The 22,736-nt window shown below is 52.4% G+C and overlaps 7 protein-coding genes across 7 annotated transcripts; 3 read left to right on the plus strand and 4 right to left on the minus strand.

Moving 5' to 3' along the window:
* Window positions 1-76: 76 nt before the first annotated feature.
* Window positions 77-1,333, minus strand: FIBRA_03184 (uncharacterized protein; the record flags this gene model as incomplete). Its single annotated transcript, XM_012325029.1, has 11 exons — window positions 77-139; window positions 195-259; window positions 324-372; window positions 436-477; window positions 530-540; window positions 604-665; window positions 717-751; window positions 808-833; window positions 902-1,046; window positions 1,108-1,130; window positions 1,186-1,333. 11 exons carry the CDS (start codon window positions 1,331-1,333, stop codon window positions 77-79), a joined length of 669 nt encoding a protein of 222 aa, XP_012180419.1.
* Window positions 1,334-1,510: 177 nt separating this feature from the next.
* FIBRA_03185 (uncharacterized protein) lies at window positions 1,511-4,117 on the plus strand (the record flags this gene model as incomplete). Its single annotated transcript, XM_012325030.1, has 3 exons — window positions 1,511-1,608; window positions 1,665-3,645; window positions 3,695-4,117. 3 exons carry the CDS (start codon window positions 1,511-1,513, stop codon window positions 4,115-4,117), a joined length of 2,502 nt encoding a protein of 833 aa, XP_012180420.1.
* Window positions 4,118-4,297: 180 nt separating this feature from the next.
* Window positions 4,298-5,909, plus strand: FIBRA_03186 (uncharacterized protein; the record flags this gene model as incomplete). Its single annotated transcript, XM_012325031.1, has 4 exons — window positions 4,298-4,384; window positions 4,453-5,426; window positions 5,474-5,519; window positions 5,574-5,909. The coding sequence occupies 4 exons, from the start codon at window positions 4,298-4,300 to the stop codon at window positions 5,907-5,909; spliced, it is 1,443 nt and encodes a 480-aa protein (XP_012180421.1).
* Window positions 5,910-6,292: 383 nt separating this feature from the next.
* FIBRA_03187 (uncharacterized protein) lies at window positions 6,293-6,989 on the minus strand (the record flags this gene model as incomplete). The annotated part of the gene is made up of 2 exons (XM_012325032.1): window positions 6,293-6,763; window positions 6,837-6,989. 2 exons carry the CDS (start codon window positions 6,987-6,989, stop codon window positions 6,293-6,295), a joined length of 624 nt encoding a protein of 207 aa, XP_012180422.1.
* A 447-nt stretch (window positions 6,990-7,436) lies between these two features.
* FIBRA_03188 (uncharacterized protein) lies at window positions 7,437-10,612 on the minus strand (the record flags this gene model as incomplete). Its single annotated transcript, XM_012325033.1, has 6 exons — window positions 7,437-7,849; window positions 7,918-8,763; window positions 8,826-9,014; window positions 9,082-9,485; window positions 9,542-9,652; window positions 9,708-10,612. 6 exons carry the CDS (start codon window positions 10,610-10,612, stop codon window positions 7,437-7,439), a joined length of 2,868 nt encoding a protein of 955 aa, XP_012180423.1.
* A 5,512-nt stretch (window positions 10,613-16,124) lies between these two features.
* Window positions 16,125-18,425, plus strand: FIBRA_03189 (uncharacterized protein; the record flags this gene model as incomplete). Its single annotated transcript, XM_012325034.1, has 5 exons — window positions 16,125-16,456; window positions 16,508-16,927; window positions 16,999-17,041; window positions 17,095-17,676; window positions 18,255-18,425. The coding sequence occupies 5 exons, from the start codon at window positions 16,125-16,127 to the stop codon at window positions 18,423-18,425; spliced, it is 1,548 nt and encodes a 515-aa protein (XP_012180424.1).
* Window positions 18,426-20,398: 1,973 nt separating this feature from the next.
* Window positions 20,399-21,575, minus strand: FIBRA_03190 (uncharacterized protein; the record flags this gene model as incomplete). Its single annotated transcript, XM_012325035.1, has 3 exons — window positions 20,399-20,425; window positions 20,490-20,741; window positions 20,793-21,575. The coding sequence occupies 3 exons, from the start codon at window positions 21,573-21,575 to the stop codon at window positions 20,399-20,401; spliced, it is 1,062 nt and encodes a 353-aa protein (XP_012180425.1).
* Between the last annotated feature and the right edge of the window lie 1,161 nt (window positions 21,576-22,736).

Genomic DNA, 22,736 nt, shown 5'->3' on the forward strand with positions numbered 1-22,736 from the left:
GGCGAAGTGGAGACCTGCCGACAGCAATGCAATGCATTCATATCACATTTTACTGAAACAGATAAAACGCTGGCGACTATAGCTCAGCACGAAGAGGCACCTCATTCTCTTCAGTCTCCGCCTTGGCGTCCGGAGGTAACTGTGAAAAGAAAGAGTTAGAGATTGCAATATCCTCATAACATGAAACTCGGTACCTCGCCACAGTCGACAATTACAACATCCTCTGTCGGGCGGTCGTTCCTACCCTTCGGAATATCCTCTGCAGAATACAGCCAGCGGTAAGGTTCTGTCAAGGCGGACAGCGGGAGAATACCACAACTTACCAATGGCCCTCACAATATCCATACCTTCTAGGACTTCACCAAAAACCACCTGAGGCACGGTTCAGTCAACGATGCGCCTGAAACGATGAAGCCAAAGAATTCTTTTACGAACATGCTTGCCGTCCAACCAAGATGTCACAACAGTGGTGATGAACTGATGAATTGTCAGGTGGTCCACTATGCATCCTATAACTTAAGAAGCTTACAAACTGAGAGCCTGTCCAAATCGATTCGGCGAATCAGCGGACATATCAAAATCCCGGAGAACGGTGGCACTCACCGTTCGTGTCTTTGCCCGCATTGGCCATTGAGAGAAGGCCAGGACGAGTGTGACGCAGTTTGCTGTGGCAGCTGTCTAGATTACAAGTAATACCGCTCACGGAGATCACTCACAAGTTCTCATCAGGGAACTTGTCGCCGTAGATGGACTAGTTGGTGAAGTCAAATCTAATGAGCCACGCAATCGAATTCGCAGTCAGCGGACTTGCCTTGCCGCCAGTGCCGTCCCCTCTCGCTTTACGTGACAGCTGGGTCAGAACAAAGACCGGACCACATCAACGGATACATTAGCCACATACTGAAATCACCACCCTGGATCATGAAGTTCTTGATAACACGGTGGAATTTGGACCCCTTGTATCCGAAACCAGGTTCAAGCTTTGTTCCATCCTTCTTCACGCCAGTAGAGAGAGCCCGAAAATTCTCGGCGGTTTTGGGGACGGTCTAGTAATCGGACATGGGATACATTAGTCCCAGTTATTCGCAAACCAGGAACGGTACGTACACCACCATACAACCCAAGCACAACTTGAGGTGCGCGTCCAATTAGCATACAATCGCCTGATGGACATATGACACGTACCACGACCCATACTCTTACCACCATGTTCAATGTCGAAGTAGATTTTGTTGGTGATCTTAGGGCCTTTAGCAGCCTCAACTGACTGTGCGCAGAAGAATGCCGCAATTGTCAGAAGGACTATACCAAGCGTCAGCCGCCGAATGAACATGTCGCAACCAGAGTCAGTAATGGTAGGGAGCGAAGCAGCTTGTGAGAGTAAAATGAGAGATCCTAAAGAGCAACGTGGCGCGAATAGGTGGGGAGATGGCACTTGCCGAATAAGGGCGATCGACACGGCCCAGATCACTCTGCCGCGAATTTTCCGTTCAGGTTTGTGCTCACCGCGATGGACGATGGACTCGTGCTCAACCTTGCCCTCGACGACCAGATAGTAGCGCCAAAGACGTCTCATGCGGCGAAGAAGGGAGGGAGATGGACCGATCGGTACGCCTGCTCTGTTGTGGAATTGTGCACTAAGCTCACACAAATGTTGCATACAGGTTAAAAGCCAAACGGGTCACAAAGCGGAAGACAAGATCCGACGAACATACTTCTGATCGTTTAGACACGAACCGGAATGAGCAACGCCCAGCAAAACGTTTCCGTAAAGAGCAGGTTTCATCTCCAGCTGCCCCGGTTGAGGAGCGCACTACCTCTAGCAACCGTCCCCCAACTCAGATCATCTCATCTCTCTTCACTTCCAATCCCAAGATAGAGGATCTGGCCGAGACAGCACCGAGGAGTATTTCTCATCCTAGCAATGCGCCCCTTGCGGATTCTTCGACCTTTGCTGGGTTAGGACTTGATCCCCTAGTTGTTACACATCTCACTATGAAGATGGGTATATCCCAGCCAACATCAATCCAGAGAACGGCACTTCCTATACTCATTTCCGCACCCTCCCAAGATCACTCGTTAAGGGATGTTTTCATTCAATCGCAAACAGGTTCGGGGAAAACACTATCCTTTTTACTTCCAATCATTCAAGACCTCCTGCCGCTCAGCTCCCTATCTTTCATCGATCGTTCCATCGGAACTCTGGCCATAATAATTGCACCTACGCGAGAATTGGCAAAACAGATATCTGACGTCCTAGATACGCTACTCAAACTGCGCCTTCGTCCACAAGACGAATCGGCCCAGCAATCAGACGCCGCACCACGTCTGACGCGCTGGCTTGTTTCTGGTCTTCTGACGGGTGGTTCCACGCGGACGCACGAAAAGGCACGCCTCCGCAAGGGCGTCCCCATTCTGGTGTCCACGCCGGGCCGTCTGCTTGATCACCTGCAAAATACAGAGTCATTCAATGTTGGAAAGTGCCGTTGGCTCGTGCTCGATGAAGCGGACCGTTTGATGGACCTTGGGTTTGAGGAGAGCATCCAAGGGATTTTGAAAGGTCTGGATGGGAGACGCAAGTTAGCAATGCAGGCGGTTGAGGAGGGAAATAGCATGGAGGTAGGTGGCTGGGATTGGGAGAGGAAGCGACGCACTGTGCTTTGTTCGGCGACCATTAGAGAGGACGTCCAGAAACTGGCGGGCACGACGTTAAAGGACCCCGTGGTAATCAAAGCGACCGATAATGCCCTCTTCACGCCGGATAGCAATGGCGAGGACAAAGTCGGCGGTACAGTGGACTCTGCGCCGAGCAATCAGAGTTTCACCCCTCCATCGCAATTGTCCCAAAAATACGTTATTGTTCCGCTCAAACTTCGTCTAGTCACGCTCGTCGCCTTGCTTCGGTCCCTTCTAGCGCAATCACAGACTAAAAGAGGTACCAAAATCATTGTGTTCCTCAGCTGTACTGACTCCGTGGACTTCCACTGGCACCTTCTTGGAGGAACCTCCATGGACGACGATCAGGACCTGTCACCTTCTGACATTGAAGGAAAGTCCGAAGATGGTATCGAAAATGAGGGGTCTTTTCCACGCAGAACAGATGACCCCGACTTACCGGGAAATGTAGAAGTTAAATCCGCGCTGTTGCCAGAAGCATCTATATTTCGACTACACGGTTCGCTACCTTTGCAAACACGATTGGCATCACTGCGTGGATTTTCTGCTACACCGTCTGTAAGGTCACAAGACAATCCTTCGTCGTCGGTTCTTCTGTGTACATCGGTTGCATCGCGTGGTCTAGATCTTCCTCTTGTTCGTGCGGTTGTGCAATACGATCTTCCCACCGAGGGAGGTGCCACGGAATACATCCATCGTGTCGGGCGTACAGCACGTGTTGGAAAGGGCGGTGAGGCATGGAGTATTGTGGCACCGAGCGAGGCAGATTGGGTGAAATGGGTTGAAGAAAAGATCCAAGGTTCCTCCGGCCACGATGACAGGGGTGAGAAGCGGAAGAATATTGCATTGGAAGGAGTATCGATGGAGAATGTACTGAGAAGAGGCCTTGGGGGGAAAGGGAGCGAGTATGAGCAACGTGCGACTGAGGTTCAGTTATCCTTTGAGCGCTGGGTCTTGAGAAGTCAGGAGGTAGGTTGTTCGTTCCTCTCCAACGATTTGTGCTGATATTTCCTTTCAGAACGCTGGGGCTGCACGAAAAGCCTACTTGTCCCATATGAGGGCATACGCCACACATCCTTCCGATGAGAAACACATATTCCATATACGCCATCTTCATCTTGGGCATCTCGCTAAAGCGTTCGCCCTCCGTGAGGCGCCGAGCGCCGTCAATAGTTCAGGGAATAAGTCTCAAGCGAAACGAAAAGGGCGCTCCAAACCCGCATTTTTGGCCAAGTCGAAACAACACGATGGTAAGGGTGGACAGCTGGACGACGACGTGAATGTCCTAGCCGCGGAAAGACGAATGGAGCAGGTCGTGCGAGCACAAGGACGACTGACCAAGAAAGGCGGCAAAATGGTTAGGACTGGTGTTTCTGAGTTCCAGATCGCTGACACGTCTGCTCTGGAGAAGATATCCCAGAATTCTAGGACATTGGAGTGATTGAGGATTGTTGTCTACAGTTGTTAGTAGTATGCCACCTTTGAAAATGTTTTGACTTAGTGTATTAGCCACCCGAGTTTTGCTTAGTCATATAGTATGTCAGAAAACCCAAACATATGAATCGAGCAGCTTGTGGACCATCTTGTAGAGGTTGCTAGCTCCTATCTTTTGCTCTCTATTATGGCACCTCACGGCACACCCAAAGACGAAGGATCTCAGGAGCCGCCTCCAATTACTCCAGGCGGGACATACAGCCTTCAGGCAAGTGTGTGTTTTTTTGCTACGTGGCACGCGTTATCGGATCCTAGCGCCACCCGGCTTACGCGTCTCAATAGACTGTCTCTGTGGGGTGCAAAATCTACATTCGTCGCCAGAATCCCGATGGCGAGACCGAGGAACGACTCGCTGAAATCTTGTCTATACGTGATAAGCCAACAAATGCATACGGTGTGCGCGGTGTCAAGCAGGAGGACTCTCACAACCCTGCCGACCGGCTCGAATTCTTTGTTCACTGGGACCAGTTCAACAAGCGTTTAGACGAGTGGGTGCCAGGCTCCCGCCTCATCATCAGCAGAGACCTTGAGTGGCCCCGTCCAAAAACAGGCCCAGCGAGCAAGAAAACTATCGGAAAGAAGGCGCCTGGCAAGGGCCGCGGGCAGTCACTGCTGAAGAAGGCGGCTACCAATGCACTTTCTGCAGCTGCTTCAATAAGATCTGAAGTTGGCACTCCTGTTCCGGGAACCCCTACCCCTTCTGGTGCGCCTAGTCCTTCTCCAGCTCCCAGCCTATCGTTAAAGCGGAAAACCCCGCATGACGAGGATGAGGATGAGGAAGAAGACTCAGATGCGGACGCAGACGGCGAGATGGACGTGGATGCTGAAGGTGAAATACTTGACTTAGATGCAAATGAAACTCCACCTCCGCCTCCGCCTGTCTCCTCATTCAGCAAGGAACAAGAAATCGAGAAATTGCGAACATCCGGATCTATGACGCAGTCGATTTCGGAAATCGCGCGAGTCAAGAATCTAAATCGACTGCAGATTGGACGACACGAAATCGATGCCTGGTATTTCAGTCCATATCCGCAAGAGTATGCTCATCTCCCCATTCTCTACATTTGCGAATTCTGCTTGTCCTACTTTGGTTCTCCTTTCATGCTGTCTCGCCACCGGCGAAGATGCAACTTGCTTCATCCTCCCGGTAACGAAATCTATCGACACGAGAATATCTCCTTCTTTGAGCTAGACGGCAAGCGACAACTCGCGTGGTGTCGTAATCTGAGCCTATTGTCCAAATGCTTTCTTGATCAGTGAGTATCACTCATTGCCAATCAGTCTGTGCTGAATTGGCCGCTAGTAAAACCCTGTATTATGATGTTACACCATTTCTATACTATGTCATGGTAAGGCTGTGCGCGTTCAGTGGCCTTGCACTCTCATCAGGTTATACATTTTAGTGTTTCCGAGATTCTACAGGTTGCCACATTATCGGCTACTTCTCGAAGGAGAAGGAGTCCGCGGACAACTACAACGTCGCTTGTATCCTGACACTACCGCAGCATCAGAGGCACGGGTACGGAAAAATTCTCATTGAATTCTCCTATGAACTCAGCAAGAAGGAAGGCAAGCTCGGTAGCCCGGAGAAACCGCTGAGTGATCTGGGGCTTCTGGGGTATCGCGCATACTGGGCAGAAACCATAATCGAGCTGCTACTGAATACTACGGACGACATCAGCATCGATGACATTGCGCAGAAGACATCAATCACCCATGCGGACGTGATGAATACGTGAGTGCACCTAACGTTGGCTAGGATCATCGTGTGCCCGATTTACTCGTCACCGCCGTTCTATCCCCACAGGTGTCAGACGCTGCAGCTATTTAAACACTATAAGGGACAGCACGTCATATGCATCCCGGAAGCGATCCAGGAACGTCACAAGAAGACCATGGAGAAACGCAGACGACGCATACATCCGGAGTGTCTGATCTGGAAACCACCCGTCTTCACGCGGGACCAATTGAGGTTTGGGTGGTAAGGGTATGGGCTATGGGCGGGTGTTATATACTACGCATGGGCTGTGCGTTGCGAATGATGTACAATACCATTGAATGATAAAATTACAAACCGCGAAACAGTGCCGTTTTGGCTCAGTTGGCAACCTCCCTGCCAGTGCTATGACACCGAGGCCTTTTCTGACTGTATCTTTGGCTGCTTCGCCCTCTTTCGAAGGGTCAGCTGAGCGTCCTCGGGACCCGACTCCGCTTCCAACAACGTGTAAGACGACTCCCCACTGCTCGACTCCCTAGAAGCCTCTCGGTGGGTTTCATAGGGGCCTCGCCCATGGTCGGGCTTCTTCTCCGGAACATTATGCATGTGTTGGCTGAGTTCGCGGCGCGACATGGTGGGGGAGGGTGGCTGCGACGGAGTGGGCGAGAACATGCCCACGCCAGAAAGTCGAGGATTTCCTTCCTCCAGAGGGTTGCGGAAGTAGGCGAGGGGCGGAACCGTAAGGTATGCAGGAGTAGAACGCAACGCCGCGCTCTTTTCCGCGGTAGGAGCCTCGCCGGCGACCGTTTCGCTCGTCGACGCCTTCGTTTCATCGATGACGCCGAGAGTGCGTGCTATAACGTACGACGCTACGTCCTACAAGGAAAGGCCCAGCATGAGTGCTAAATGAGCGTAAAGCAGCGATTGTAGATGTTTTTGAGATGCATACCAACAAAGTGAGGAGGACGAAGGGGACTATGATGGTAAACGCTAGTACACGAAATGTCGAAGCCACGCTGTAGACCCATGATCCTCGCTGGTAGTTCCAAAGGTAGTCGACATACAGACTCCAGAGCAAGTTGGGTGCGGAGAGGACGTTCATCACAGCATGTGTGTGGTTGAGGCCGTCGAGGATGAGCCACTAGCCGCCGCCGCCTGCGAGCTCCTCATATGGTAATCGCTATGACATCAGTCCACTCACCCATAATTCGCAACTGAAATCAAAGCGGTTCGAAGTACCCAGCGCATGTCGACACACTCGACCGCTTGGGAGGATGAAGCGTAGGCAAGGGCATTGTTGCTCCGCGCATCAAGGGTCAAAGCGAGTGTATGCGCACCGCAAAAGACGTCTATAAATGCACAGTGACTGGATCTATGATACAAGTACAGGCCTATATCCTACCAGCGGAGACATGTGAGAAGACTACAGACGGGAGATAAAAATGGATAGTGATATACGAGAGAGATTAGCCGTAGTATCCAACAATAGCGCTAAAGGCAGAAATGACAGGCATAGGCATAGGAACTGTCCATTACGATGACAACAGCATCACGGATAACATACGCTTGAAGGGAACACGACGCCATCATACCGGACCAGAATTATTGGCCTTCTCTTGCTGTTCTGCGACTCAGGCGGCAAACAACCAAGCACCTCTCCGCACCGCACTTCCACATATGGCGACGGCTCTGACCCAAAGAACACGGTGACCGGATCCGTCTTCGAGAAATTCTCACCGTAAACGGTTAACATCTTCGAGATGTGCGGATTGGGCTTCGCGAGCGCGGCTCGCGCAGACGTGTGGTGTTTCGGGGCCTCAGCAGCGCGATCCGGAGGGAGATACTTCACCACACCAGGGAAGGGCGTCACTGGCTTCGTGGGGATGGGGAATGATCCAGTCTGCGACGCGTTCTGGTTGTCGAACAGCACAGGAGGCACGTAGAAGTTGTACCTGATTTGGTCTGGAGAACGACGATCAGCATGTTGTTTAAGAGCGGGTGCCGAAGAGAAGACGCAGATCGATGCTCACCGGTCCCGACGATCGTCCACACACTCGTCTCCCCAATGTCGACCTGCCATAGCGCCCCGGACGACACAGCGGCCTCACCGTTTGACCCACGACGGCTTGAGCCTGCTGAACCAGCAGAAGTCGGCCGACGCCTGCCCTTTTGCGAGCTTGGCTTCGAGATGCCCCCAGTGCTGGAGGACCCACGCTTGCCCTTCTTGACGCGACCACCATCGTTCGACGGGAAGTCCGTCACATCTGGGGACGTTGGGACACTGCTCATGCTCCCTGGTGTCGAACCGAAGTAGTCCGCGGAGCCAGAAGCCGACGTTGGTGTATTGGCCTCATTCGGGGAGCCGGGAGCGGTCGGCGAGTCGCTCTCTCGCGATGCGGAGCCGGGCGCAGCATTCCAGACGCGGCCATCAACAGGGCGGTAGGTATTAACTTTCTCGCCCATGCACGAAAGGAAAGCTCCGCTAACGCCGGGGGACCCAGGGTCGGGTGCGCCGCGGTTGGGATCGTATACCTCGAAAGCAATTTTGTGCAACTGTGATACCGGGTCGCCACACACTTCTCCAGGAGCGCAGTAGTGGTCAGCGATACCTTTTGCTCCTTCTTGCAGACCCCCACCAACAACAATCGTCTGGTGGTCGACTTTTCGTATAATCAATACCGGGCTGACGACGCCAGAAACCAGGCATTGCAGGACGACAGTTTGATTGTAGTAGATGGGGATTTGCGACCCGTTGTTTGTGAAGGGTATGGCGTTGGGAGGGGGAGAAGGATAGTCAGGTTGCAAGGGGGGAGGTGGTGGAGAGTCAACTCCGCCAGCCGGCTTGTTGACATCAACGATGTACATGAGGAACGGATCTAGCCATAACAACTACCGTCAGAAAAATCAGAATCTGGTAGAATCTGTCACTGATTTTTACCCCAGCTAGCGGTCCTCGCAATGAAGGACGGTGTCTGTGTTCGGACACGCTGATCTAGACCCATTAACGGAGCACCATCGGAACCCTTGAACGATGACCCGGACCCGGACACGCAGAGATATTTTGTCGAGACAGTTTGTGACCGAAGGCGGTGGAATAAGGAGATTGTTGACCCATGATTGATGCAGACTACAATACCATACAATCAGCGGCCAGGATTACGTGAAACCGAACGCAATGCGGAGCGCCGACTTACGCTCGAGATTTTTGGCGCTCTGCCTCTTCTTGCTCGGCTTGCTGATGACCTTGATGGGACGGCTAGGAAAGGTTCCGATAACCCGCTCAGGTTCGTCTTCAGCAGACGGGGCCATGATCTTGACCAGTGCCTCGACCTTTTTCTTCTTTTCGTCCACGTCGGAGATGAAAAGCTGTTTGCCTACACACCGGCCTAGATAGGTCGTGCCAGTTGGCGGATCTGAAACATCAAAGGCTTTTCCAGTCGCGCCCGTCCACTCGATAGTACCCTCCTGAGGCGCTGGCTCGCCCGAGATGGAGATAACCACTCGCGGGGGACATAACTTAGGTTCTTCACCTCGCCGCATGACATCTGACCACCAGGAGTTCCCAATCATGATTGCTGTTGGAGGAGGACAAAGAAAGCTGATTCGGGCGCATTAGGATTCATGACTAAGACAAAAGGAACGGGGTATTCGCACCGTTTCTCAGTGCCATAGGATTTCTGAGCAACCTTGCTTGACATGACGATGACGGTGCGCTCGCCAAATGCTAAGCGATTTGGGGAGCGGACGTATTGGTCCAGGTATGGGCTGCATATACCCCGGTCCATATCAATTGAGATAGCGGAGAGACTATGACGCATACCGTATGAAGGTCTGCAAGTCAGTCGCCGCAGCGGGAGACTGCTGGAGTCGCATGCGCGACAAGTCGATGCCTGGCATGCGGAGAGGGAAATCGACTTGAGGGTTAGACTGTAGATATTGCATGTCATCGTATGACTGCGCTCCCGCCTCGGACCTGAAGGCGTGTGTAGAGTGGGGGTTGACACCTCGAAGGAGATCTTGTCCAGGATTCTGGTGCATGTGAGGGACGGAGAGAGGAGACATGAGGGGGGCAGAGAAGCGCGAATCTGATTGCATGCGCCCCTGAAATTGAGGAAGCTGAGAAGAGGAAAATCCGCCCAGAGCCATGCCAGGATTGACACCCATGCTGCCGAAATCGTCACCAAACTCGGACTGATAGCCACCTGAGCCGACATTGTTTGGGCGGCCGTCTTGGAAGGGGTTGTGGGAGAAGTCTTTGGGCTGTCCGTTGGAGAAGGAGAAGCCGGGAGGATGGGAAAAGTTGCCCATGCCGTCGCTGGGTGTCAATGGGGAGGGCTTACCGCTGCTGTATGATGACGGCAGACCCCCCATGAGATCGTAAGGTCCGGAGTTTGAGTTTGGGAAGGGGGGGAGAGCGTCGGAGAAGCCATTGTGGGAGTACATGGAATCTGCGCCGAGGTTGTAGGCGGGATTGATGGAGGAGGTGTTGGTGCGGAAGCGCTGGCCGGTAGAGAAGATGTCGTAGCTGGCCGGGTCGGCGACGTCGAGGCCATCGACACGATCGAGGGGGTGGGGGTTCATGTGGAGGTGGCCGTTGGGATGGGGGGCGGAGTGGGAGGCAGAGGCGAGGTCGGCGGAGGACTGAAGGGAGCTGAAGGGATGATCCAGGTCGGGCGGGGGGTAGAGGCTCTGGGGGGTGCCTGCGGGGGTGAAGTCGAGGGACATTTTGCGGTCGCGCGCGTAGGCGAGAGGCGCGGCGGGCTTGAGGAGATCTGGAGGGAGACGGATGAGTGCCTTTGTTTTGAGGGGAGACGGGAGGAGACGCCGGGGCGCGTCGCGGTGGACGATAGATAATATTAAATACGGTAAATTAGCGCACCAAAATCTGATCGGCGGTCGGGAGATGCCGAGTGCATGAGCCAGGTGGTGGCAGAGGCCATCGAGGTCGAGGTCCAAGTCGAGCAGAGCGCGCTGCACGGCGAGCAGAGATTGTCTAGAATCGACCTCCACCGGCCGCGTTATTTATACGCTCGCTCTACGCCGCAGCCGTTTGTTGCCTCCTCTCTGTTAGGAAGCCGTGCTTCCCGGAACTCTGCCTACGTATCAATCAGCCCCGTCGTCTCCTGCGATTCCATCTGTCCCCCTTCCATGTACTCAATCTCAGCCCGCCGTTCCATCAGCAGCTCTATCACCGGTTCTGCCTACTCACGCCCTCTCACCACAAGCTCTTCCTCCTCCACCAATTGCCACCCTTCTCCAGTCCGGCTGGACTGCCTCCGCTCCGAGCTTTCTGCTCCTCTCGTCCGATTGGCCCCGTGTTCTACCATTTCTCCCTTGACGTTATCACGTCGGCGGACTTGCCTACATTATTTGACCGTCGACGGCTGGGTCTAATCTTCACCGGGAGGAACAACGCCCAACGCCAGATCAATGCCGCGTCGCATCCATCGCGCATGCTGTGACCGGCAGTCACTACCCCCTTCGCCCCTTCCTTTGGCTTGCCGTCTCCTGCGCATCGTCGCATCATGGCTTGCGCGATGCACACGAACCCATCCTCGCAGCTGTCCTCCCGATGTATTTCCATCCCATCACCATCCGAGGTCGCTGCACCCGCTTCATCCGTTCAAGAGTGCAGCGCTGGCCAGTCACGGTGCCTCGTCTGCCTGATCGACGACTTCCTATCCAACTCAATGGCTTGACTGAGCCACATTGTCGGAACCCTCAAGAATCCCCCAACGTCACATGTGCCCCTAACAAACCCAAGATTTATCCTGCCCCCCCTCGCTTCTTGTCCTCCGAACTTGGACTAGGGCATTCTCCTGATATTCCCCGCAGAAGAACCCGACGCTTCCAGCTGGTATGCCACAGACAACACGGAACGGCCCGGGTATCGCAAGAGCGCGCTATACGGCATCGGTATCTGTCGTCCATATGGCACCTGTCCTTCCGTCGCCCGGTAATTTTGCGAACCACTCTTGACCGGCCGTCCGCAGTATGTGGATGAATAAGCTGATCACGTAGAGCAACCTGTCCAACATCTCGTCGTGCTCTCCTGCAGCATGGCTTAACTGCACATTGTCGTGCCGACTCCTGTGTGTTGATTCAGGTGCATTCAAGCTCCTCACAGCCTACCGCTTTGACTCCCTTTGACCTCCCGGCAATCCTGACATTCGGCTTGTCAAGTTAATTCAATTTCCCCCTCGAGCCAGGTTCCTCGGATTGGTTCCTAGATCTGGTGCTTGACTCTACGCCTCCGTACCGTAACTGGGCTCGGGTACGTACATCCAAACTCTGGCTCAGATTATCGCTAGCACGGATACAACGCCACTCTTCTGGCGCTATGTCATGATATGTTCCTTCCACTTGTCGGCAGGGGTCGGACAATGCGAGCCGGAGTAGAGCTCGGAAGAGAGCCTCGGAAACAAGTGAAGCTCCATCATCGACAATCGCACATGTGCATGTGCATATACTTTTGGGGCGTGCCATATCCATATCTCCAGGTGGATGAGTGCCAATGCTCCCAGCAAGTGCGTCTGGACAGATCCAAATGGGTCGAGCTGTCGAGTGTGCCATGTGTGCATCGCTCGCCACTTTCAAAGATATGAACCAATGCAGCGGTGCCCCCGTCCCTCTTCAGCTCCCGCGGGAGAGCACGACGAAGATCGCATTCAATGTCAGCCGTGGATGATTGGTGTGAACTCACTAGTCCATACTCATCGTCCGAGCACTCGACGCTCGACTCGACAGACGCTTCAACCCCCGGGCCCGGAAGCAGATTCGTCTGCTTCCGTCGGTGAGTCGTGCTTCTCAATACATTTTGTGGCGAATTATATCCGTGTAGCGTCGGCCTCGCAATGGTGCAATCTTATTTCGTTCTTTCGCTATGTGCGTCATCTTGGTTGTGCCAAGTAAACAAAGCCATTCCACCCCTGATGGAGCATAAACAGATGATAGCCCTATCGTATAACGGCACCGGCAAATTCAGACAACGAACTCAGCGCGTCTCGTTACCCTTTCATCTTTCACATACTTATATTACTTGCTTCTGCGAATCGTTCTGTATACGGTGTGCGGGATTCTATCAGAATTCTCAATTCTCGCATAGGTGCCGCCCCAACAGGGTGAATTATGACGCGACAGGTTTGTCAATGTCTGCGGGGCCACAACCTTGATGAGACTTTACGGCCGACATGATGGTCGAGATAACCCTGGATCAGGTCATTGGCTAATGACGAAATATCACTGGGTTGAAAGCTTGATCATTGATTCATGGTAACGTGAAATGGACGGAAATGGCCGCGTATATATATCTTCCGAGGCTGACGGTTGGTAAATCGCAGTAATTCGATCTAACCCTTGATGCTGAGTTACGTTGACATTGGACAATTTAGAGGCGCTGGAGCTGCAAGTGTACCTGAGACCCCAAATGAGTGTTCAGTACCTCAGTGAATGCAAGTGGAGCCATAAAGGACGGTAATCGTCGCAGAGCGTGACGTAACTATGTCTTTGAAATTTAGTAGCATTTCATCGTATTGTAAGTTGGGAGTTGCGCGATACGAGCACGGGCGGAGTAATCCGGATCCTACGTTGTCAAGGAATTCGAAGAAATTGGTCATTGTCATCGCAAGATGACGAAGGATGCGACGCAGCATGTCGGACACCAGGTGCTGAGGCATATCAAAGATGTCACGGCCCCCGCCATACTTCTCGACAAACCCGCGAGGTCGCCCCTCAGTTCACTGCACGAGGAGTGCACAGACCGATGGAGCTACTCGAAGTTCAACCGAGCATACGACCCATCTACATCAATGTAAATGGAGGTGACAAATATAGACTTCTTGAAACAGATGATTATGCTGCCTTGAAGATATGCAAAATGCTGCATACGCATCTCATCGTACCACCCGGGAATGATACACCGCTGACGATGGCGACTAATCGGTAAGCGTATTTGTTAAAAGTGACTGAAGCCTATTGAGGCAAGGGCCGGTGCAGTCGAGTAAGCTGGAGCCAGCTCGCGCCTGATCTCAGTCTCATGGGATCTTTCAGGCTGCAACGCCGCTGCACAGAACTTCGAGTTTCTAGGACAATCGTGACAAAGTTGGTTCGAAAACAGAGCATACCTAGGGCTGCACTTACTGCGAATTTATTCACGAGCAAGCGACATCCTCACTTCACGTTGACGTGTGGCGCAGATGAGGCTATGGATCGAGCAGTCGTGGACGGGTAGCCTGATGGGCAACGGGCAGCCCGCTGGAACACTGAGCGCATAAGGGAGAAGAACTTTGATATCCACGAGTATGATGTGTCCCAAAAAACACATTCCGCCGAAAATTGTCTAGGCCGATTTTTCTAGGCGTGTAATCCATTCCACTCGCCGACATCCGTCTGATCGGAAAATGTATCGGTGCAGCTGCGAGAAGCTCACTTTGGAGTAATGATGGTAGCGCCCCAATTCCTCGAAGGGGCTATCAATCACTTTTCTACCATCGTGGCGCTCAAGGTCTGCCGAAGAGTGGCGAGAAAGTTAGCCTCGCCATACTTCTAGGAACAATTTAGAACCACCTCGAGCTCCAGTGGAATAACCATAAACAATCCCCGTGTTAATTGACTCCGGGGTCGCAAAATCTGTAGGATTGTGACAATTACAGTGCATTGATGTGTCTTGCTAGAGGATGAGTAGGTTGTTTAGGCGGCAATCATTGGACATCAGTCTACGGGATCTGGACGAATAATCTAGTCTATTGTCGAATAGTTTTCATTCCATTAATCCCGTCCACCCCAAAATGCCAGTGGCACGGCCCTGGCCACTCAAAATGCGTACCAAGCAAAACCGGAAGATCTTAACGAGGACCTCAGCAATTTGACGGATAAAGCGGAGTCTAAGTCCCGTGCGCAGATAAATCCCCACGAGAAGCTCTCTCAGTATGGTGGCTTAGAATCAGGGCCGATGGGGCACAGTATCCAGCTAATGCTGAGGCGGAAAAAATTCGGATGGGCGGTTGCCGGTGCTAGAAGACCACCAGCATAATCCGCATAACTCGGTGAAAAATGACCGACGCAGTGTCGACGAATGTCCAGACGTTTCACCGTTCTCGCTCGAAGAAGTGTTCAAACTCCCGGCATGACAATGCGCAGAGGGAGAAAGCAATCATGACGGCGACGGGCGAAATTCGGGATGGGAGACAAATGTATGGACGCAAGACGCCCGCGACGCTGCCAAGAAAGCCATCAGAGCGTCCTGAGGTCCATAACGATGACCAAGACCTCCAGGAGGGTTGCAGCAAATAGAGGGCGGTCGCTTCAGCCACGTACATACCGTCGATCGTGGGTTCCATATAGAATAGGAGCGGAACGTGGCTCCCAGCGAGGGTATCGCAATCTACTTTGCATCTTGTGCACCCGCAGATCGCCGAATGGCCTGCGCCCAACCTCGGGAGAATTTGGGATGGCAAAGTTCAGGACCGCCGTCGTATCCGATGACATGCATGGTGGCGAAATCCCTCCGCCAGGGAAGTCCAGACTGGGGCCAGATATGTGTGTGCGCCAGGGTGAAGAAAGAAGCTTCTTCGAGTAAGCAAGTACCGTGACAAGGCAAAGCAGATGACATACCACGATGCTCTGGTACATCTTGAACGGTATTGGACAATAGCTCGCAATGTATATGTCTCTTGGAATCCAGGACGACAGAAGACGTCGCGACAATCTTCCAGCGGGCAAATTGCGAGGCACTGGTTGCAGTCCTCAGCTCACGGTATGTCGTGGCTGCCAGTGTGTGTCAACGGTGCGCACATGCTGCTGTGGCTTTATTGGCACTCAAGGTGCTCGGCCTCGAGGTCGAGACAGAAACTCACCGAATCCAATTTACGATTTACTTTACTTGCTGTATTAATATTATTCAAGCTCGAGTGCAAAAGGGCACGTGATAACCCGACAGTTTGAGGCACGTCGCAGCCTCAGTGGATGGAACCAACGCCTTGCCGGTAACGGTGAGCTGCAGCGACTGGAACATCCTTCTCGCTCACCGACAAGCCTCAGAGACACGACGCTGGACGTTATATGCTTGAGTCTTGCTCCTTATATGGTTACTGATTAGTCGGATTGCGAATCATCCTTGGTCGCAGTGGAATTCACTGTCCCCTGCACTCATCACCGCAGCTATACAGCAGCGACGCGGTACATCTTCCTACGCCAGCCTCGCTGCCATTAGCCTTTGGGGATAAACTGAACACCCACCATGTCCGCCCCATCTTACAGACTAGAGACACCTCGCCCTCGTCCTCCGCCCCTGCCGATCCGCACCTCCGGCTTGCACTCTCCCCTGCCACTGCGCCAACAAGAATCCACTCATTCAATATACAATGACATATCTTCAAATCCCCCGCTCTCTTCAGGACCCACCAAGTCGTCACCTGCTTTCAGGTCTCCGACGTCTCCATCTTTTAGTCCTCGGTCGGGAATTCACGGTCGAGGGCTTACGCCTCCTCTATCAGGTCATGCTCGCTCGACCACACCTCTGCAGCCCAATCACTCTGACATAGAAGCCTTTGCGGAGAATTGTCGAGCTTGGTGAGTGTTGACCAATAGCGTCGGCGGAAATGCTATAAATATCCGTTGTAGGTATTTCGAGCAAAGTGATAATGCTGGCCGTCTTATGACGCATACCCTGGCCACCCTTCCTCCTTCGCAACGTGCTCCATTTTCCAGGCTCCAGGCATCTATACGCTCTGCCTATCACGCGAGTGTCAATGCCCGTCGCAACGCTGAATTCAGAGCCCATCTTAGCGCTACCATACCTGGAGGCTCGTTGATGCCTCATTCCCGGGCTGATCCCGGAGGTCAGTTGGCGAAAAAGGAACGTCTTGAAAGACTGGAGCGCTTTGTCGGTACTTGGTGCACTATGGGTATGCCTGGTACAAAGCCCTTCTTTGAAGGTCTTTGGGCAGTCATGAGACTTCAAGTGATTCCAGAACATCTCGGAGGTGCTGGAGGCTATAAGATCGAGTGGGAAATTGATGATGCAGTCTTCAAGGAAGCAGCGTGAGTGGTCCGACGCACGCACTGGTTCTCCAGTTGTCTAATGCTCGCCCTCGGCTTTCGCCGTCACCTAGCGGTAAAGATTTCATGCTGGAGGCCATTGATGTTCTCAAAGGAGTGAGCAAGCCATTCCAGTTACGTGATTGGTCTCTGTTGCTGATTTGGCCTAGGTGCTTGCCTTCGAGGATGTATCTTCCTCAAGTGGTTCTTCGTTAGCCGGTGTTACGCCATATTCGGCGTGCCCACCGCTGTCGACCATTCACTCAAGGTCCCAGTCGCAGCCAATCCCCACAGCATCTTCTCCGCCACCACGTCCTTCCACACATCCACCAATCACGTCAACGACACAGACCAAACGTCCACGAGCTCCTAGCGATCCCTTCCTGGATACACCCGCCTTGTCGACGTCTTATTCGTCCGCCAATACCACGGTCTTGAAAGACGAGCCTCTAACTCCCACTACTCCCGCGGACGGCGAGGCTTTACTTGTTTCAAATTCAATGAGCACAGAGTTCTCAGATGCAGATCAGTATATGCGTATTTGGACTGCTCCTGATCTCCCCAATCCTGAGTATATCTCTTTGCTATCCGTTTTCCCTGCCTTTATTACGCGCAGCACTCTGCCGCGATTTCCTGCGCCATCACAGTCACGGCATTTGCATGATCTCGAAGAAGGTGAAGAATCATCAGACCACAGTGAACGAATCAGGTTTGGCACCGGAACAATGTGGGTCGGGAAGAAAGTGCGCGCGGTAGGCTGGCAGGGTGGATGGTGGACTCGGCTCAAGTTGTGGTTACAGAGACTATTATGTTAGTTGTCGCAACTCCAAGGTTGTAGCCACCCCAGTCCTTCCTGTGAGCGTCCATCTTGAAGTACCGTTTTCTCTCTTTCACCTATTCACGGATACTGTTGCTACATTCGGACTGCCCATGGATTCTGATACTGCACACGCAGCTGCTCTTGTTTAGCCACCCTGTCCGATACGACGTTCGATCGCCTCGGACGTACCAGATGAACACTGTACCTGTGATACAAGTCTGTACGGCGTCGTTTCTTGCCAGGATACCCTGTATTGACAATGCGAAGCTGTACGTTTTGCTTTGATGTAAGCATTGCGACAAGAGATCACTCATATACAGCGATACCACAATGCGGTTCTGGAGACTAGGATGGTGGACTAGGACCGGAGCGGCCGGTCTACTCGCTTTATTTCTCAGAAGGCTCGTCCATCATTGTGTCCTATCACAAGATCTGGGAGCAGTCCATTCAAAGCACCGACTGCGAGTAAGTCAGTCGCAAAATCTGTTTGCTTACACAGGAGCTCATCAGGTTGCGCGACGGGCCGCTGTCGATGCCGACTACGGCAAGGGTTGGTTCTGGTTGAGTTTGCCCTCAGAGTCGTACGAAGAGAGAGCGCCTTGGGAAAATATCGATCTAGGTACCACCACTGGAATTGCCATAGCGTGTGCCACTCTTCTCAAACGGGGTTTCGGTGTATGATTGAATGCATCCAATTTCATTGACCACGGCGGCTAGTGTGTGCCCGACTTTGCGATAACCTGCCAAGACTTGTACCCTTGTGGCGACAAACGGGGCGCCATGCAGAACTCTGCACCGGACAGAAAACGGCAACCATCCTGATGTCCTGCCGCCACCACGCGCGGATAACAGATTGGAACAGGCTCGTATTGGTAAGTTGGAGCTATGAACGGCCCCACACTGTACACGCACGTATGATAGCCCCTAGCCGCAATTGGGTGCGAAATATTGACCAACTCCCCCAATGTAGAAAACTCTTCATGCCTCCTCTCGGGCCCCTCGGGCATCCAGAGTACCCTCGAATCAACTGGCTCCACGAGGCTGCTGCGTCAGATGGGTCAGACAATCACGGCCACTTGGACCTCATGTATCCGAGGTAATTTCATTCTGCCCGGAGATTTAAAGTATTCTATTTACCACCAGGACAAGGATGCCATTTTGCGGTGCTATCATTGCACTCCCGGGTCAAGAGCGCTAATTAGTCGACCACCACCGTGATGTTTTTCGGTATTCGTTACTTCGTCCTTGATCGAACACAGTTTGAGGAGACAATATCGCCTTCTGCGTGTTGTCGATATTTCAGGCCGGGAACCTGTCTTCACTGATTGAATTGAAACTCTGTACTGGTATTTGCAGGAAGTTCATTGCCACTTGTTATACCTTGGGGATCAACGTGCGCAAGTGAGAAAATAATGTCTGCAAACATTCGCTTATTTCTTACTTCACCCCAATCGTAATTTCAGTTAGTTCTCCGCGTCGACGTCGGCTGACACTAGAATGATCGTCATGAGTAGCGGCCGCAACTGGCATGTGCAGGGAGACCTGCCGGGATGTGGCCATCCCAAATCTACGAGTTATACCAAGAATCTGATGGAATTGACGGAAATCTATGCGAAAGTGTGTCCATTCCATTCTCCTAGGGAATATTCCCTCTGGGCTGCTGCCTATCGTTGCTCGAACAGGATCCTTCCCGGTCCGAATCGCTGACGTTCGTTCCCTGACGTCGTTAGTTCCGGTAGAATCCTGGTTACTTCGTACAATGTTATGCGGAATGGTTCTAGAATGTTACCGCTTGACAATTAAATGCAACGAGACCGAATAAATGTTACAATTCTTGCGGCCGCTGTCGGGAGTCTGATTCTAGGTCGGCATCGCTCTTCCGCCGGACCATGTCAGGATCACTGCGGCCGCAGGCTTATGTCAATGGTTTCGAGGCCACAACGTTGAGTCATGAACCTGGATGTTGAATGACTGCATCTGCACATGCATAGCAAGGCCTCGGAGAGGCGAGGCCACAGACGAACGGCCTTCCTCATCTACTCGGGGCTATTGTCGGGCGGCCAGGCATGCGGCATCCGCCCTGTCACTATTCAGCATCATTACGACACAACAACATGACAGCGGCACCGCGATTCAAATATCTTCTGTGATTGATGAAAATCCGAATACCTTGTGACTGCTGACTACTTTAGACGCATGTGCGTACCTATGAGATAGCAGCCATTATTCCCCCGATCTGGCTATGCTCACGTTGTGCAGTGATGATATGCTATTTCGAAGGCAAGGAATACAAGGGAACAAGACTAGAATTGGAACCGAACATATGGCGACTGCGCGATAGGCATCGCGAGTAAAAAGTAAGCTCGAAGATGCGAATCCCGAAATGGTAACTATTGCTCCACAGCGGGAGATCAAACCAGTACTTGAATCTTTCGAAGCCTAGCATTAGTGGATAGGTATTAAGAGAAGAGGCATAGAAGATAAGTTTCAGCATGGCCACAAATAGGTGGCCCGTTCATCGATATCGTACACCGCACTAGACTGGCCAAGAAGATGATGAGAGCGCTGTGCATGACAAAGGGGACGACTGGTACATGAAATTAGGTCCGGCTCGACCTTCCTATCGCCTTGTCTTCAGGGCTTCCACAGTCTCTTCAAGGAATCTGTTCCTTGCCCTCAACCTGTCAAACAATGGGGTAGGAGATCAGTGAATGGGCGAGAAATACGATACACGGACGTGTTAACAATGTCTTCTAACTCTTTGATTCTCCTCGATTTTGCGTCAATGCTCTTCTGTGCTGCCGCTTGCTTTCTCTCGAGCTTGCGGATATGGTCCGGCAAGTTGGCAAGCTCAGCTAAATGTGTGGCAGCTGAGTCCGCTGTCACCGCGTCCTCAACTGCGGAAGGGTCTGCTAGAGATTGGATGGACCTCTGCGATTGAGGCTCTGATTCTAATTCCTGACGCACTGTAGCGGCATACTGGTGGAATGGACTGCCCTGTAATATTTTTCGGGCCATGTATGAGAGGTAGAGCCTGGGGCGACATACCGGATCGTCCTGTATTCTCTCCCACTGTGATAAAAGGCGACGGCGATCGTCTCGTTCCTTGCCTTTGCGCGTCGTCGGTGAGTCCTGGGGAAACTGGTCAGATTGATTCAATAATGGGCCCACCCCATGTCCGGACGTCAAGCCTGACGATGGAGGAGTCAGAATCCCAGTTCTGCCGCTCATGCTATGAGGAGTTTCGTCTAGATGAAGGTAATTTGGTGAACTACATTCTCGTGGGGGAGTCTGGGGGTTAGGTAGGATGTCTGCCAGGCGCAATATTGGTTCCCTGCTGCTTGAGCCGACTTCGTCACGGGGAGGTGACTGCCAGAACCTCTCCTCTTCATCAACTGGATACTGTATGACATCGTCAGGGATATCAGCGCAAGCGAGAGCAATCTGAATACAGACGTCTGAAGTAGAAGGCTGGGGAAAAGAGGAATCTACATCAAGTTCGTCGTTGTCCACGCGAAAACGTTTTGTTGAGGAAAAACATCCACTGTCGGCTGTAATGCTGCGGGAACCAATGCCTACGTAATTTTCCCCTCCCTGACTTAAAAAACCTGAGGCTGGCATGTTTTGCAAATTGCTATGATGCCGACCGACAGTGTTGGTGATATGCCTGGTGGCAGAATCTGAGTCTTTCTGCGAGCTCATGAGACCAGCTTCAATGTTCCTACGACGACGCTCCCGTTCAACCACACTAAGTGAGCTAGATGGTGTTGTGGCAGGCTTGAACCGCGACGATCCGGCCGGTGTCTTGGGCTGATTTCTCTGAGATGACATGGGCGTAATAGGCAGAGTAAATGAGTCGAATCGCGATCGTTTATTTGATTGAGTATGAGCTGGCGGGCTTTGAGGGGAACTCCCGAGAGTGACTTTGGTACTGTTATTGCTCGATTCAGGTGCTCTAGAACGAGGGTCCAGTTGACCCCACGGGTCATCTGCCCAGACTGCTCGAGAGTCAGCATACATAGATGCTGTCTGAATAATGTGTAGCTCAACTAAATGTATTACACCGGTCGTCGCCGTCCCGAGGACAACGATAGAAAATTCTGCTCATTCATAAAATGATGGGAGTACTATACGGACAAATGAGGGCCTATCTTACCTGTCTGGATTCAGTGCAGTGTAACTAGTAAACTTTTTGGTAGGTTCACCGTGCACGTGGCATCTGATACAGCCGTCACTACCTCGTGGGTCGACGTTGTGTACATAAGGTTTCTGAGAAGACGCCATGAGGTGTGAAGAGAAGCGTCGGGGTTGCCTTTCTGGGACGAGGCGCACACGACATTGTGATCGGACAGTGCCGGTGTTTGCACTTAATTTGAATCCCGCCACAGCCTCTACGCATGGTCAACCATGATGGAGAGCGCACTCAATATTCATGTTGAGACAAAATTTGTTCCTCCAGCAGATCCTACTCTGCCTACTCTCGCAGTTCAAGTTACTCGGCTCGTAGACTCGTATATGATATGGGTTGGTACGACCGACACTGCGGCCGAGGAAATAAAAGATGCTCCCGCACTGGGTTGTCTCGCAAAAGACTGGGCTTGCGCCATGCCGGCTAGAGACGTAAGTGACGCGAGCTTATATCCCAAAGTTGTGTTATTTTTATGAAGCTGGTGCTAACTCTTCGAACAAGTTAACTTCAAATATACCGCCCACTGCAACTTCACTGTTCCGGTCGTTGGGCACTGACGCCGCATTGTCCATGGCTCAGCGACTTGGTGATGCACTTTGTGTTGATTCCCAGCTGATGCTATGCTGACTCCGACTGCTGTCGCCATGTCACCGATGTTTCGCGCCTCGCGGCCTGCTGATACGCCGGTCGCCATTCTGGGTTCGTGTCACCAGCGAGGCGCTTCAAGAAGCAGATATTCTTGTCGATTGACCTTCCGCCGGTATCTGACTCGTTGGGGCAGGGCCCAAAGCTGGTGCTGGCGG

This window comes from Fibroporia radiculosa (assembly GCF_000313525.1).
Source record: "Fibroporia radiculosa TFFH 294 genomic supercontigs, scaffold1727, whole genome shotgun sequence".
Classification (NCBI taxonomy): Eukaryota; Fungi; Basidiomycota; class Agaricomycetes; order Polyporales; family Fibroporiaceae; genus Fibroporia; species Fibroporia radiculosa.